Source organism: Argopecten irradians, chromosome 3, assembly GCF_041381155.1.
Source record: "Argopecten irradians isolate NY chromosome 3, Ai_NY, whole genome shotgun sequence".
NCBI classification, from domain to species: Eukaryota; Metazoa; Mollusca; class Bivalvia; order Pectinida; family Pectinidae; genus Argopecten; species Argopecten irradians.
The window spans coordinates 15,713,707-15,730,763 of record NC_091136.1 but is presented as its reverse complement, the minus strand read 5'-3'; the positions used below and the strand labels follow the sequence as shown (position 1 = coordinate 15,730,763).

General features: G+C 32.3%; 5 protein-coding genes across 5 annotated transcripts in view; all 5 read right to left on the bottom strand.

The window, feature by feature from the left end:
• Positions 1–1,848: 1,848 nt before the first annotated feature.
• On the bottom strand, positions 1,849–3,743 carry LOC138319496 (uncharacterized). Its single transcript, XM_069262651.1, has 3 exons — positions 2,938–3,743; positions 2,169–2,346; positions 1,849–1,907 (listed from the first exon to the last, which is right to left on the bottom strand). Exons 1-3 carry the CDS (start codon positions 3,376–3,378, stop codon positions 1,849–1,851), a joined length of 678 nt encoding a protein of 225 aa, XP_069118752.1. The 5' UTR covers positions 3,379–3,743.
• A 694-nt stretch (positions 3,744–4,437) lies between these two features.
• LOC138319495 (uncharacterized) lies at positions 4,438–6,349 on the bottom strand. Its single transcript, XM_069262650.1, has 3 exons — positions 5,526–6,349; positions 4,757–4,934; positions 4,438–4,496 (listed from the first exon to the last, which is right to left on the bottom strand). The coding sequence occupies exons 1-3, from the start codon at positions 5,964–5,966 to the stop codon at positions 4,438–4,440; spliced, it is 678 nt and encodes a 225-aa protein (XP_069118751.1). The 5' UTR covers positions 5,967–6,349.
• A 674-nt stretch (positions 6,350–7,023) lies between these two features.
• Positions 7,024–8,911, bottom strand: LOC138319494 (uncharacterized). Its single transcript, XM_069262649.1, has 3 exons — positions 8,114–8,911; positions 7,345–7,522; positions 7,024–7,082 (listed from the first exon to the last, which is right to left on the bottom strand). The coding sequence occupies exons 1-3, from the start codon at positions 8,552–8,554 to the stop codon at positions 7,024–7,026; spliced, it is 678 nt and encodes a 225-aa protein (XP_069118750.1). The 5' UTR covers positions 8,555–8,911.
• Positions 8,912–9,612: 701 nt separating this feature from the next.
• On the bottom strand, positions 9,613–11,515 carry LOC138319493 (uncharacterized). The gene is made up of 3 exons (XM_069262648.1): positions 10,700–11,515; positions 9,931–10,108; positions 9,613–9,671 (listed from the first exon to the last, which is right to left on the bottom strand). Exons 1-3 carry the CDS (start codon positions 11,138–11,140, stop codon positions 9,613–9,615), a joined length of 678 nt encoding a protein of 225 aa, XP_069118749.1. The 5' UTR covers positions 11,141–11,515.
• Positions 11,516–12,827: 1,312 nt separating this feature from the next.
• Positions 12,828–17,057, bottom strand: part of LOC138319492 (SCO-spondin-like) — a 41,104-nt gene continuing 36,874 nt past the window's right edge. Inside the window, exons 23-27 of the mRNA XM_069262647.1 lie at positions 15,323–15,424; positions 14,361–14,471; positions 13,689–13,805; positions 13,231–13,356; positions 12,828–12,859 (exon numbers count right to left, since the gene is read on the bottom strand). Coding sequence (XP_069118748.1) covers positions 12,828–12,859; positions 13,231–13,356; positions 13,689–13,805; positions 14,361–14,471; positions 15,323–15,424 — 488 coding nt within the window. The remainder of the gene's footprint in view (positions 12,860–13,230; positions 13,357–13,688; positions 13,806–14,360; positions 14,472–15,322; positions 15,425–17,057) is intronic.

Here is a 17,057-nt window from a genome sequence, read left to right as displayed (position 1 = left end):
TCTCTTCTAAATAAATGATAACATAAGAATCATCATTTAATACTTTCGTAGTTTTAGGTCGATAGTTTTTGAATTTTTGAATTTTACTTTAATTACCATTGTTTATTTCCTTGATATGTTTTAATTGTTTTGAAATTTTGACTGCAATCGAAAAGAATTCTGGGATAATCCTGAGAAAGGAATATTCCAAAGAAGGGTATGTTTGAGTCTTCATTGGTTGCGTTATGATACGATTTGTATTCCTGAAACATTGTCATTAATACATCAATATAATTCAGAATCTTTTCCACATAAATGTCTTTATTAAAATACTGTCCTTTTATAGAATATTCACCTTTGTATTTCCGTCATCATCAGTAACATTGACCGTCAGAACATCTTCTGGATTAGGTTCATCTCTTGGCACGATATATTGCACAAAGATTGTCGGAACTGGTTCTTCTTTGAAGAAGGCAGCCTGATTGTCATCTAGGTCTGTAAGATCCAGTCTGATTGTAATTTTTTTCACAGGGACATTTTGCTCCTCTACAAGTGATGGCAGATCGTCAATTTTGTCAAATGTTGTAGACGTAGTGTTCGTTTTTCCTTGACTATCTTCTACAGTGATTAGTACTGAATCTTCTTTCAAATATTCGGTAACCTTGGTATCATTCATCACATTTTCCTTTGGACAGAGGGGTGTGGGAATTTCTGTGGTCGTTATGGTAACTGGTGTGCTGGTAGTAGGTAACTCTGTTAAACCAAAGAAAATTACTTGGAAAATTACTGATTCCATTTCTCGAATGAATGAAAGAAAAAATTGCAAAAAAAAAAAATAAAAACAAAAAACAAATAAAAAATACATTTGATTTAACAGGGTGTCATTTGTAATTCTAACAGGGTAATATAACATATTGGTAAACTTCTTTCACATAAGATATCCATTTTGTAAACAATCTCTCATATGGAGTGTTTGCCGTGAGTGTCCATTCATAATAAATTTAGGATACTCGTTTTAATATTTTCATTTTCTGCGAGCCTATCGCAAAGTGAAACGAATGACAAATTCTATTTATCATATGACTGATATTTACCTATGGTCCTCTCCCTAGCCCCTTTACGATTTTACTACAAATGATCAATTAACTTATCAGTTGCGATTCGGGCCTTATCAATAAAAGCTTATGTCGGTCAAATATCAATGCGCCGCATTAAATAGTTTACATGTACGCAAACATAACATCATGCTTATTCTAAATACTTCTTAAGTTTTATCATGTACATCGTTATTAAACTTTTTCGCGTATATGGTTAATAGATAACGCAGCGAATTTATTGTAGGGGGGTTTTGAAAACTATCAATGCTGCATAGTATAAGCGACTACACAAGAGACATTTCATATTATAACGATTTCATGATGTCAGAGATTGACGTTAGGCGCGGATAAATTCCCCCAACACTCATTTATGGTTGTCGGCATGCAGGACTGTCAGATGTCGTCTTTTCAACAACACTAGGTTTAACTATAGTTTGACTATTACTGATTTCAGTGATTTGAAAAAAAAATGTTTTCATTGATTATCATGTCCAAAATGACACGAGATGGTGAGATTTGATAGTGATTTTACGTACCCTAATGGATCTACAGATAAGTTTGATGTCTGGTTATGTATCACATTTTTCACATTAATTTCTTAAAGACACTGCTATGTAATCGATTTGCTGAATAACTGAAAATTAGTATTCTTTCTATTATTTGACAATAAACCATTTCATCAACAACCGCTAGTAATATCTTTGTGGTAAATTATATTTCTTCAATGGATTCTGTCTTAATATGTTGGCATCAGAGTATTTATTATCTAAAATTATTTACCTGTTGTTGTTAAAGCTGTTGTTGACGTCCCGCTGGTAGATGTTACTGGTTCTATAGGTTCAGAAATAGCAAAAGACTAATCAGTACGGCTCAATAATCATTGTGTTGACTCTATGTCACCACAAAACGCTATACTATCACATCACAAATAAAAAAAAACTATAAACAATATCATTTACTCGTATACTCCAAAGTTTTTTTTAAACATGCAAACACAAAAATGCACATGTTAATATTCAGACAGTACTTGTACGATTCTATTTAATTTGTACCATATATATATATACATATGACTGAGAATACTATTCTTACTTATGCATACATCCACAACCAATGCGCCAACATTGCTAGGCTGTTCACTTGGGGAGGTGGTCGTTTGCGATGATGTTGTCGGTTTGATGACAATAAGTAAACTGTTGACATCTACTATATCGACAACCGCTGTTATTAGTGTGTCCTCGTCGTCATTTGTCAGGATGAAATCCACGGACTTTGGAGACAATGACATGGAATGTTCATGTTAATATGAAGATATTCAATCTTGTGTTATAAATACGGTTATGTCTATTATGATGTTAAACAAATTATATCGACTGACATTCTGTTCTATCAATGACAAATAAACTCGACACACATTGATATGAGAAAGAAATCAAGATATTAGTCATTACTGATCATATCATTTGAATGAAATACTTTTGGAAATTTCCAACGAAAAGTTGTGTCTATGGTTTCAAACAAATCACATCTCTTCTAAATAAATGATAACATAAGAATCATCATTTAATACTTTCGTAGTTTTAGGTCGATAGTTTTTGAATTTTTGAATTTTACTTTAATTACCATTGTTTATTTCCTTGATATGTTTTAATTGTTTTGAAATTTTGACTGCAAATGAAAAGAATTCTGGGATAATCCTGAGAAAGGAATATTCCAAAGAAGGGTATGTTTGAGTCTTCATTGGTTGCGTTATGATACGATTTGTATTCCTGAAACATTGTCATTAATACATCAATATAATTCAGAATCTTTTCCATATAAATGTCTTTATTAAAATACTGTCCTTTTATAGAATATTCACCTTTGTATTTCCGTCATCATCAGTAACATTGACCGTCAGAACATCTTCTGGATTAGGTTCATCTCTTGGCACGATATATTGCACAAAGATTGTCGGAACTGGTTCTTCTTTGAAGAAGGCAGCCTGATTGTCATCTAGGTCTGTAAGATCCAGTCTGATTGTAATTTTTTTCACAGGGACATTTTGCTCCTCTACAAGTGATGGCAGATCGTCAATTTTGTCAAATGTTGTAGACGTAGTGTTCGTTTTTCCTTGACTATCTTCTACAGTGATTAGTACTGAATCTTCTTTCAAATATTCGGTAACCTTGGTATCATTCATCACATTTTCCTTTGGACAGAGGGGTGTGGGAATTTCTGTGGTCGTTATGGTAACTGGTGTGCTGGTAGTAGGTAACTCTGTTAAACCAAAGAAAATTACTTGGAAAATTACTGATTCCATTTCTCGAATGAATGAAAGAAAAAATTGCAAAAAAAAAAAAATAAAAACAAAAAACAAATAAAAAATACATTTGATTTAACAGGGTGTCATTTGTAATTCTAACAGGGTAATATAACATATTGGTAAACTTCTTTCACATAAGATATCCATTTTGTAAACAATCTCTCATATGGAGTGTTTGCCGTGAGTGTCCATTCATAATAAATTTAGGATACTCGTTTTATATTTTTCATTTTCTGCGAGCCTATCGCAAAGTGAAACGAATGACAAATTCTATTTATCATATGACTGATATTTACCTATGGTCCTCTCCCTAGCCCCTTTACGATTTTACTACAAATGATCAATTAACTTATCAGTTGCGATTCGGGCCTTATCAATAAAAACTTATGTCGGTCAAATATCAATGCGCCGCATTAAATAGTACGCAAACATAACAATCTTATTCTAAATACTTCTTAAGTTTTATCATGTACATCGTTATTAAACTTTTTCGCGTATATGGTTAATAGATAACGCAGCGAATTTATTGTAGGGGGGTTTTGAAAACTATCAATGCTGCATAGTATAAGCGACTACACAAGAGACATTTCATATTATAACGATTTCATGATGTCAGATATTGACGTTAGGCGCGAATAAATTCCCCCAACACTCATTTATGGTTGTCGTCATGCAGGACTGTCAGATGTCGTCTTTTCAACACTAGGTTTAACTATAGTTTGACTATTACTGATTTCAGTGATTTGAAAAAAAATGTTTTCATTGATTATCATGTCCAAAATGACACGAGATGGTGAGATTTGATAGTGATTTTACGTACCCTAATGGATCTACAAATAAGTTTGATGTCTGGTTATGTATCACATTTTTCACATTAATTTCTTAAAGATACTGCTATGTAATCTATTTGCTGAATAACTGAAAATTAGTATTCTTTCTATTATTTGACAATAAACCATTTCATCAACAACCGCTAGTAATATCTTTGTGGTAAATTATATTTCTTCAATGGATTCTGTCTTAATATGTTGGCATCAGAGTATTTATTATCTAAAATTATTTACCTGTTGTTGTTAAAGCTGTTGTTGACGTCCCGCTGGTAGATGTTACTGGTTCTATAGGTTCAGAAATAGCAAAAGACTAATCAGTACGGCTCAATAATCATTGTGTTGACTCTATGTCACCACAAAACGCTATACTATCACATCACAAATAAAAAAAACTATAAACAATATCATTTACTCGTATACTCCAAAGTTTTTTTTAAACATGCAAACACAAAAATGCACATGTTAATATTCAGACAGTACTTGTACGATTCTATTTAATTTGTACCATATATATATATACATATGACTGAGAATACTATTCTTACTTATGCATACATCCACAACCAATGCGCCAACATTGCTAGGCTGTTCACTTGGGGAGGTGGTCGTTTGCGATGATGTTGTCGGTTTGATGACAATAAGTAAACTGTTGACATCTACTATATCGACAACCGCTGTTATTAGTGTGTCCTCGTCGTCATTTGTCAGGATGAAATCCACGGACTTTGGAGACAATGACATGGAATGTTCATGTTAATATGAAGATATTCAATCTTGTGTTATAAATACGGTTATGTCTATTATGATGTTAAACAAATTATATCGACTGACATTCTGTTCTATCAATGACAAATAAACTCGACACACATTGATATGAGAAAGAAATCAAGATATTAGTCATTACTGATCATATCATTTGAATGAAATACTTTTGGAAATTTCCAACGAAAAGTTGTGTCTATGGTTTCAAACAAATCACATCTCTTCTAAATAAATGATAACATAAGAATCATCATTTAATACTTTCGTAATTTTAGGTCGATAGTTTTTGAATTTTTGAATTTTACTTTAATTACCATTGTTTATTTCCTTGATATGTTTTAATTGTTTTGAAATTTTGACTGCAATCGAAAAGAATTCTGGGATAATCCTGAGAAAGGAATATTCCAAAGAAGGGTATGTTTGAGTCTTCATTGGTTGCGTTATGATACGATTTGTATTCCTGAAACATTGTCATTAATACATCAATATAATTCAGAATCTTTTCCATATAAATGTCTTTATTAAAATACTGTCCTTTTATAGAATATTCACCTTTGTATTTCCGTCATCATCAGTAACATTGACCGTCAGAACATCTTCTGGATTAGGTTCATCTCTTGGCACGATATATTGCACAAAGATTGTCGGAACTGGTTCTTCTTTGAAGAAGGCAGCCTGATTGTCATCTAGGTCTGTAAGATCCAGTCTGATTGTAATTTTTTTCACAGGGACATTTTGCTCCTCTACAAGTGATGGCAGATCGTCAATTTTGTCAAATGTTGTAGACGTAGTGTTCGTTTTTCCTTGACTATCTTCTACAGTGATTAGTACTGAATCTTCTTTCAAATATTCGGTAACCTTGGTATCATTCATCACATTTTCCTTTGGACAGAGGGGTGTGGGAATTTCTGTGGTCGTTATGGTAACTGGTGTGCTGGTAGTAGGTAACTCTGTTAAACCAAAGAAAATTACTTGGAAAATTACTGATTCCATTTCTCGAATGAATGAAAGAAAAAATTGCAAAAAAAAAAATAAAAACAAAAAACAAATAAAAAATACATTTGATTTAACAGGGTGTCATTTGTAATTCTAACAGGGTAATATAACATATTGGTAAACTTCTTTCACATAAGATATCCATTTTGTAAACAATCTCTCATATGGAGTGTTTGCCGTGAGTGTCCATTCATAATAAATTTAGGATACTCGTTTTATATTTTTCATTTTCTGCGAGCCTATCGCAAAGTGAAACGAATGACAAATTCTATTTATCATATGACTGATATTTACCTATGGTCCTCTCCCTAGCCCCTTTACGATTTTACTACAAATGATCAATTAACTTATCAGTTGCGATTCGGGCCTTATCAATAAAAGCTTATGTCGGTCAAATATCAATGCGCCGCATTAAATAGTACGCAAACATAACAATCTTATTCTAAATACTTCTTAAGTTTTATCATGTACATCGTTATTAAACTTTTTCGCGTATATGGTTAATAGATAACGCAGCGAATTTATTGTAGGGGGGTTTTGAAAACTATCAATGCTGCATAGTATAAGCGACTACACAAGAGACATTTCATATTATAACGATTTCATGATGTCAGATATTGACGTTAGGCGCGAATAAATTCCCCCAACACTCATTTATGGTTGTCGTCATGCAGGACTGTCAGATGTCGTCTTTTCAACACTAGGTTTAACTATAGTTTGACTATTACTGATTTCAGTGATTTGAAAAAAAATGTTTTCATTGATTATCATGTCCAAAATGACACGAGATGGTGAGATTTGATAGTGATTTTACGTACCCTAATGGATCTACAAATAAGTTTGATGTCTGGTTATGTATCACATTTTTCACATTAATTTCTTAAAGATACTGCTATGTAATCTATTTGCTGAATAACTGAAAATTAGTATTCTTTCTATTATTTGACAATAAACCATTTCATCAACAACCGCTAGTAATATCTTTGTGGTAAATTATATTTCTTCAATGGATTCTGTCTTAATATGTTGGCATCAGAGTATTTATTATCTAAAATTATTTACCTGTTGTTGTTAAAGCTGTTGTTGACGTCCCGCTGGTAGATGTTACTGGTTCTATAGGTTCAGAAATAGCAAAAGACTAATCAGTACGGCTCAATAATCATTTTGTTGACTCTATGTCACCACAAAACGCTATACTATCACATCACAAATAAAAAAAAACTATAAACAATATCATTTACTCGTATACTCCAAAGTTTTTTTTAAAACATGCAAACACAAAAATGCACATGTTAATATTCAGACAGTACTTGTACGATTCTATTTAATTTGTACCATATATATATATACATATGACTGAGAATACTATTCTTACTTATGCATACATCCACAACCAATGCGCCAACATTGCTAGGCTGTTCACTTGGGGAGGTGGTCGTTTGCGATGATGTTGTCGGTTTGATGACAATAAGTAAACTGTTGACATCTACTATATCGACAACCGCTGTTATTAGTGTGTCCTCGTCGTCATTTGTCAGGATGAAATCCACGGACTTTGGAGACAATGACATGGAATGTTCATGTTAATATGAAGATATTCAATCTTGTGTTATAAATACGGTTATGTCTATTATGATGTTAAACAAATTATATCGACTGACATTCTGTTCTATCAATGACAAATAAACTCGACACACATTGATATGAGAAAGAAATCAAGATATTAGTCATTACTGATCATATCATTTGAATGAAATACTTTTGGAAATTTCCAACGAAAAGTTGTGTCTATGGTTTCAAACAAATCACATCTCTTCTAAATAAATGATAACATAAGAATCATCATTTAATACTTTCGTAATTTTAGGTCGATAGTTTTTGAATTTTTGAATTTTACTTTAATTACCATTGTTTATTTCCTTGATATGTTTTAATTGTTTTGAAATTTTGACTGCAATCGAAAAGAATTCTGGGATAATCCTGAGAAAGGAATATTCCAAAGAAGGGTATGTTTGAGTCTTCATTGGTTGCGTTATGATACGATTTGTATTCCTGAAACATTGTCATTAATACATCAATATAATTCAGAATCTTTTCCACATAAATGTCTTTATTAAAATACTGTCCTTTTATAGAATATTCACCTTTGTATTTCCGTCATCATCAGTAACATTGACCGTCAGAACATCTTCTGGATTAGGTTCATCTCTTGGCACGATATATTGCACAAAGATTGTCGGAACTGGTTCTTCTTTGAAGAAGGCAGCCTGATTGTCATCTAGGTCTGTAAGATCCAGTCTGATTGTAATTTTTTTCACAGGGACATTTTGCTCCTCTACAAGTGATGGCAGATCGTCAATTTTGTCAAATGTTGTAGACGTAGTGTTCGTTTTTCCTTGACTATCTTCTACAGTGATTAGTACTGAATCTTCTTTCAAATATTCGGTAACCTTGGTATCATTCATCACATTTTCCTTTGGACAGAGGGGTGTGGGAATTTCTGTGGTCGTTATGGTAACTGGTGTGCTGGTAGTAGGTAACTCTGTTAAACCAAAGAAAATTACTTGGAAAATTACTGATTCCATTTCTCGAATGAATGAAAGAAAAAATTGCAAAAAAAAAAATAAAAACAAAAAACAAATAAAAAATACATTTGATTTAACAGGGTGTCATTTGTAATTCTAACAGGGTAATATAACATATTGGTAAACTTCTTTCACATAAGATATCCATTTTGTAAACAATCTCTCATATGGAGTGTTTGCCGTGAGTGTCCATTCATAATAAATTTAGGATACACGTTTTATATTTTTCATTTTCTGCGAGCCTATCGCAAAGTGAAACGAATGACAAATTCTATTTATCATATGACTGATATTTACCTATGGTCCTCTTCCTAGCCCCTTTACGATTTTACTACAAATGATCAATTAACTTATCAGTTGCGATTCGGGCCTTATCAATAAAAGCTTATGTCGGTCAAATACCAATGCGCCGCATTAAATAGTACGCAAACATAACAATCTTATTCTAAATACTTCTTAAGTTTTATCATGTACATCGTTATTAAACTTTTTCGCGTATATGGTTAATAGATAACGCAGCGAATTTATTGTAGGGGGGGTTTTGAAAACTACCAATGCTGCATAGTATAAGCGACTACACAAGAGACATTTCATATTATAACGATTTCATGATGTCAGATATTGACGTTAGGCGCGAATAAATTCCCCCAACACTCATTTATGGTTGTCGTCATGCAGGACTGTCAGATGTCGTCTTTTCAACACTAGGTTTAACTATAGTTTGACTATTACTGATTTCAGTGATTTGAAAAAAAATGTTTTCATTGATTATCATGTCCAAAATGACACGAGATGGTGAGATTTGATAGTGATTTTACGTACCCTAATGGATCTATAGATAAGTTTGATGTCTGGTTATGTATCACATTTTTCACATTAATTTCTTAAAGATACTGCTATGTAATCTATTTGCTGAATAACTGAAAATTAGTATTCTTTCTATTATTTGACAATAAACCATTTCATCAACAATCGCTAGTAATATCTTTGTCGTAAATTATATTTCTTCAATGGATTCTGTCTTAATATGTTGGCATCAGAGTATTTATTATCTAAAATTATTTACCTGTTGTTGTTAAAGCTGTTGTTGACGTCCCGCTGGTAGATGTTACTGGTTCTATAGGTTCAGAAATAGCAAAAGACTAATCAGTACGGCTCAATAATCATTGTGTTGACTCTATGTCACCACAAAACGCTATACTATCACATCACAAATAAAAAAAGCTATAAACAATATCATTTACTCGTATACTCCAAAGTTTTTTTTTAAACATGCAAACACAAAAATGCACATGTTAATATTCAGACAGTACTTGTACGATTCTATTTAATTTGTACCATATATATATACATATGACTGAGAATACTATTCTTACTTATGCATACATCCACAACCAATGCGCCAACATTGCTAGGCTGTTCACTTGGGGAGGTGGTCGTTTGCGATGATGTTGTCGGTTTGATGACAATAAGTAAACTGTTGACATCTACTATATCGACAACCGCTGTTATTAGTGTGTCCTCGTCGTCATTTGTCAGGATGAAATCCACGGACTTTGGAGACAATGACATGGAATGTTCATGTTAATATGAAGATATTCAATCTTGTGTTATAAATACGGTTATGTCTATTTTGATGTTAAACAAATTATATCGACTGACATTCTGTTCTATCAATGACAAATAAACTCGACACACATTGATATGAGAAAGAAATCAAGATATTAGTCATTACTGATCATATCATTTGAATGAAATACTTTTGGAAATTTCCAACGAAAAGTTGTGTCTATGGTTTCAAACAAATCACATCTCTTCTAAATAAATGATAACATAAGAATCATCATTTAATACTTTCGTAATTTTAGGTCGATAGTTTTTGAATTTTTGAATTTTACTTTAATTACCATTGTTTATTTCCTTGATATGTTTTAATTGTTTTGAAATTTTGACTGCAATCGAAAAGAATTCTGGGATAATCCTGAGAAAGAAATATTCCAAAGAAGGGTATGTTTGAGTCTTCATTGGTTGCGTTATGATACGATTTGTATTCCTGAAACATTGTCATTAATACATCAATATAATTCAGAATCTTTTCCACATAAATGTCTTTATTAAAATACTGTCCTTTTATAGAATATTCACCTTTGTATTTCCGTCATCATCAGTAACATTGACCGTCAGAACATCTTCTGGATTAGGTTCATCTCTTGGCACGATATATTGCACAAAGATTGTCGGAACTGGTTCTTCTTTGAAGAAGGCAGCCTGATTGTCATCTAGGTCTGTAAGATCCAGTCTGATTGTAATTTTTTTCACAGGGACATTTTGCTCCTCTACAAGTGATGGCAGATCGTCAATTTTGTCAAATGTTGTAGACGTAGTGTTCGTTTTTCCTTGACTATCTTCTACAGTGATTAGTACTGAATCTTCTTTCAAATATTCGGTAACCTTGGTATCATTCATCACATTTTCCTTTGGACAGAGGGGTGTGGGAATTTCTGTGGTCGTTATGGTAACTGGTGTGCTGGTAGTAGGTAACTCTGTTAAACCAAAGAAAATTACTTGGAAAATTACTGATTCCATTTCTCAAATGAATGAAAGAAAAAATTGCAAAAAAAAAAAAAAAAAAAAAAAAAAAAAAAAAAAACAAATAAAAAATACATTTGATTTAACAGGGTGTCATTTGTAATTCTAACATGGTAATATAACATATTGGTAAACTTCTTTCACATAAGATATCCATTTTGTAAACAATCTCTCATATGGAGTGTTTGCCGTAAGTGTCCATTCATAATAAATTTAGGATACTCGTTTTATATTTTTCATTTTCTGCGAGCCTATCGCAAAGTGAAACGAATGACAAATTCTATTTATCATATGACTGATATTTACCTATGGTCCTCTCGCTAGCCCCTTTACGATTTTACTACAAATGATCAATTAACTTATCAGTTGCGATTCGGGCCTTATCAATAAAAGCTTATGTCGGTCAAATATCAATGCACCGCATTAAATAGTACGCAAACATAACAATCTTATTCTAAATACTTCTTAAGTTTTATCATGTACATCGTTATTAAACTTTTTTTAACTTATCAGTTGCGATTCGGGCCTTATCAATAAAAGCTTATGTCGGTCAAATATCAATGCGCCGCATTAAATAGTACGCAAACATAACAATCTTATTCTAAATACTTCTTAAGTTTTATCATGTACATCGTTATTAAACTTTTTTCGCGTATGTGGTTAATAGATAACGCAGCGAATTTATTGTAGGGGGGTTTTGAAAACTATCAATGCTGCATAGTATAAGCGACTACACAAGAGACATTTCATATTATAAAGATTTCATGATGTCAGATATTGACGTTAGGCGCAAATAAATTCCCCCAACACTCATTTATGGTTGTCGTCATGCAGGACTGTCAGATGTCGTCTTTTCAACACTAGGTTTAACTATAGTTTGACTATTACTGATTTCAGTGATTTGAAAAAAAAATGTTTTCATTGATTATCATGTCCAAAATGACACGAGATGGTGAGATTTGATAGTGATTTTAGTACCCTAATGGATCTACAGATAAGTTTGATGTCTGGTTATGTATCACATTTTTCACATTAATTTCTTAAAGATACTGCTATGTTATCTATTTGCTGAATAACTGAAAATTAGTATTCTTTCTATTATTTGACAATAAACCATTTCATCAACAACCGCTAGTAATATCTTTGTGGTAAATTATATTTCTTCAATGGATTCTGTCTTAATATGTTGGCATCAGAGTATTTATTATCTAAAATTATTTACCTGTTGTTGTTAAAGCTGTTGTTGACGTCCCGCTGGTAGATGTTATTGGTTCTATAGGTTCAGAAATAGCAAAAGACTAATCAGTACGGCTCAATAATCATTGTGTTGACTCTATGTCACCACAAAACGCTATGCTATCACATCACAAATAAAAAAAACTATAAACAATATCATTTACTTGTATACTCCAAAGTTTTTTTTTCTAAACATGCAAACACAAAAATGCACATGTTAATATTCAGACAGTTCATGTACGATTTTAATTAATTCGTACCATATATTTATAAACATATTACTGAGAATACTATTCTTACTTATGCATACATCCATAACCAATATAATATTTATTATCTAAAATTATTTACCTGTTGTTGTTATAGCTGTTGTTGACGTCCCGCTGGTAGATGTTACTGGTTCTATAGGTTCAGAAATAGCAAATGACTAATCAACACGGCTCAATAATCATTGTGTTGACTCTATATCACCACAAAACTCTATACAATCAAAACACGAATCAAAAATATATCATAACTTCGAATACCCTAAAGAAAACATTTTCTAGACATGAATGAAAGAAAAAGTGCTTGTGTCACATGGTGCAGAATTAACAATTTATGTAATACCTGCCTCTGCCAGGGATCGAACTCGTGACCCTCGAAATACTTGTCTGACGCTCTAACGATCGAGCTAAATTATAAGTTCTCTAGGGGAGTACTAGTATTGACCAGGATTACATAAATATCCATAATTATTATTTTTTGTTAGTTCAGGTGCAATGTAGATTATTGGAGTTATTTTGGAAAATTTAGTTAAAAGATATTTTGAATTCTGTGACAAGAGAAAACAGATTTATAACAATATTTACGACAACTAGGTGGTTCATCCGACCCATCACCACAATCGTCGTGGGAATCGCATTTGAGAGTAGCTGGCAAGCATTGTCCAGTTTGTCCACATCTAAAATGTGCAACATGATCACATGGCCCGGTGTCTGTAAAACAATAGTTTTATCACTACAATATAAATCGAAATATAAATAACAAATTAAAAAATTACTATGGTTGACATATTTATTGATTTAAAAGTCTGATATCTATTTATTTATTTAATTTTATTAGCCTTTCATGCTAGAAATATCATATAATTGAACCAAATATAACATGTTTTTTATCATAAACTTTGATGTTGAATTGAAATGGTAAAATCAAACAGTTTTATGTTAGCCACCCGGTAAGCACCATATTATCATATAAAAATAAGTATTACTGTCGTAGGTTGTCGTCATCTGTATTCAAGACAACTCGATCTATTCCAATAACTTACAAGTGCAGTTAGTTTCGTCGTTGTCACAATCGCCAACCCCATCACATCGGAATGACATCGGCAGACAGTTATCGTTTCCGCATTGGAAATGTTCATACCCGCTATCTTCACACGGATCTATATAGCCAAAATGTAGAAGGAAATAAATATGCCAATGATGGCATTCAAAATACAAAGATAAAAGGACAACAATGATATGCTACGACATAAGGTTATACGATCGGTTAAATACGACTTTGTATGTAAAACACATTTGTAGCAATCCTCAGGATTCACCAAATATAATAACAAAAATATGAAATGGGGTAATATACAAGTATATACAGTTTTTTTTAAACATACTTTTGCTTTTGGTATAATACTACTCACGTACAAAGACAGATATGTTTTTATCAAACTTATGACAAAATATTTGCAAAAAAACTCATTATTTTTTTTTCAAAATAAATTATCCTATCAATGACAAATTGCTGAGTGAATTTAAGACTCAAACATTCACGAAGCAATTTTACTTTTACAGAATGGTTTACTTTGAAAAAAAATAATGTGTTAGAACCGTACTACAATGAAGTGTTATTTAGGTCTATTAGGAAAAGAGATAATTAGGATGCTTTTAGTCAAACATCATGCGTGTTATATCCATATTAATTGTGCTGGACTTAAGATACATACGGTGGCAGGCTAACTCGTCCAACCCGTCCAGGCAGTCCTTTATACCATCACAAACCTTAGTTTCCTCAATGCATACGTCATTGTCACATTTGAACTGGCCAAGTGGACATTCTTGATTAATGAAAAAAATGTATGTGAATACACATAAAAGCAATATTCGATTTTTAAAGGAATAATAAAATTTTACATGGCAACGTTAAATGAACAGGAATATCTCGATCCTAGTGTTGAACTTAAGTTGGTCCACAAGATTTAGTGTTAGTCAGCCAAATTCGGACACCACGGCCAAGATATTCCTTCCACCATACAGTCCCATGTAATGTTGCATTGGTCAGCATTGGTCAGCAAGAGGTTTGCCGACTGTTGCCAAGCAAAAATATCACATTAGGTTCTCCATTGGTTGGGTTTCTCTCCAAAACGAAACAACTTAAGTAGTTTTAAGCCATTCATTTTAATCACATAATCAGTACTATTTTACACCTGGTATACTTCTTAATTCAGAAGGAAGTGTGAGATAGAGCTGCTTTTGATAATTGGATATGACTTTGAAATATATGAAAACAAGATTTGTTTAGAACTGTAGCAATTGAGAATATGGTCAAATATCTATGTTGGCAAAATTAAAGTGTAGGTTGCATATCATTTCGACATCTTAATCACTGAAATTGGCCGCTGTCAGGTATATGACAAAAAAATCCACAAAAATAATCGTGGTGATGACATCGGGATTAAAGCCCTTATGAATTCAAAATGAGATTGAATCTAATTGATAAAACACGATGTTATCCGAGTCAATTTGTGCACTAAAGATTGTTAAGGGTTGTGGAAAACAGGATTATCCGAGTGAAAGCCTAAAAACAAACAAAGCTTTAACCCAGATTTAATCAAAATATGTTTCAGCATATTAAGTAATTAATTACATTATCAATTAGGCGATAACAATCATTCAAACATTCTCATACCACAGGCAAGTTCGTCGGATCCATCACGACAATCCATTACTTGGTCGCAGTGGTACATGTTGTCGATACAGTCCTTTCCGTTGTTACAGCTAAACTCAAATTCTGAACAATTGTGTGGTTTACACTGCTGGCCAGTACATACGAAGTCTCCCTTGGTGCATGTACTAAATATTTCACGAAAATAGAATTATTTTAATTTTTAAGTACAAGCACAATGCAGTCTGGCATATGATTTAAGCAACTGGTCTTTTAATGTTACTATTTTTATCTTCATTTGTAGAAATTAAGTTTTCGTAGGAACTTTTAAAGCGTGTATTGATCAATAAATATATGTATGTATACCACTATCTTATATAAATTGTTAATTTCAAGCTAAATACAATCAGGCTTATGACTAAAGCAGGTTTTCGATGGAATCTCTTAAAGCGTTTATTGATCGATACACGACCGTTGTTTCAATGTGTGTCAATTGCCATAATTTTAACGTGGGCATTTATCATATGGCAAATGTCTGACACATTGATAATACAGTCCTCATGAACGAACTAGTTTATGACATATCACAGTCTTATGTATGTATATACTACATATGTATTCGTAAAAAAATATACAATCAAACGCCAAAATGAAAATGAGAGGATAAATATAATTGAAAATACGAATTACAAAAAGAACAATGTACGATGATGACAAAGGCACAAACTATGGCATAAAACATACATATATATATATATATATATATATCAAATATTAACAACACAAGAAAAAAACAATATTCTTTATATCTTTACGTTTTTTAATTCAACTTGTTGAAACCTTATAATAAATTGAATACTTTCAATTTCACAGGATATTAAATATTCTAAAGATGGGCTCCTGCCTAAATTAGTTATTTTTTCAACAATGGAATGGGAAAATGTATTACGATGTTCATTTCTTATGGGTTAATTAGATGAAAATCAATAAAAATGGTTTGACCTTTTGCTGTATTACTCTAAAGTTTATGTTATCTCCATCGGAACCCGAAACGATGAACTGGTTCATCGGCATTTACATACCATTAGTAAATATTTAGGAATGTCATGTGTTAATTCCTGTCCAGTCAAATATCAATAAGAGAAAATAGGGTCAACAAGGTGATGTTTGCAGGTTTGATAGAAGAAATATATTGTGAACGTTTTTACTCTTAGGGAATAAAAATAGAGAATTTTATTACAATTCAATATCTTTTACACGTACTATATTAATTTCAAGTTGACAATCTCCAAATGGCATGACTATTCTATGATCCTATAAATGTCAGACTTGAGGCCAAGAAGGGAAGATGATAAAATGCAAGAATAATGTGAACGGAATTGTGTGTGTAATGCGATAATATTGCATCAGAAAGTAGTATATCCTGCGGAGAAACGTAATTCTTATTTATAATATATGTTGCGTGGAATGTCACGCTTAGGTTTTATTAATTGTTAAAGTTAAAGTTAATTTGTATTGTAAAATAACAGTTTTATACTATTAAGTTGATGGTTTTAGTTTATATATGTGCAGTACGTATAGTGTATATATACATACATTGGACAGTTAGGGACCAGGTGGCCACGTGCACGTGCCCATCTGGGGTCATTACGTAAACGTAGGGAGCTAGGGCACCGCATTCCGTTCTCCATATAAGGAGTCGATTACGACTAGGGCTGTGTATTAGGGTCCAGTTTGATGGACAGGTTGCATAAGGTGT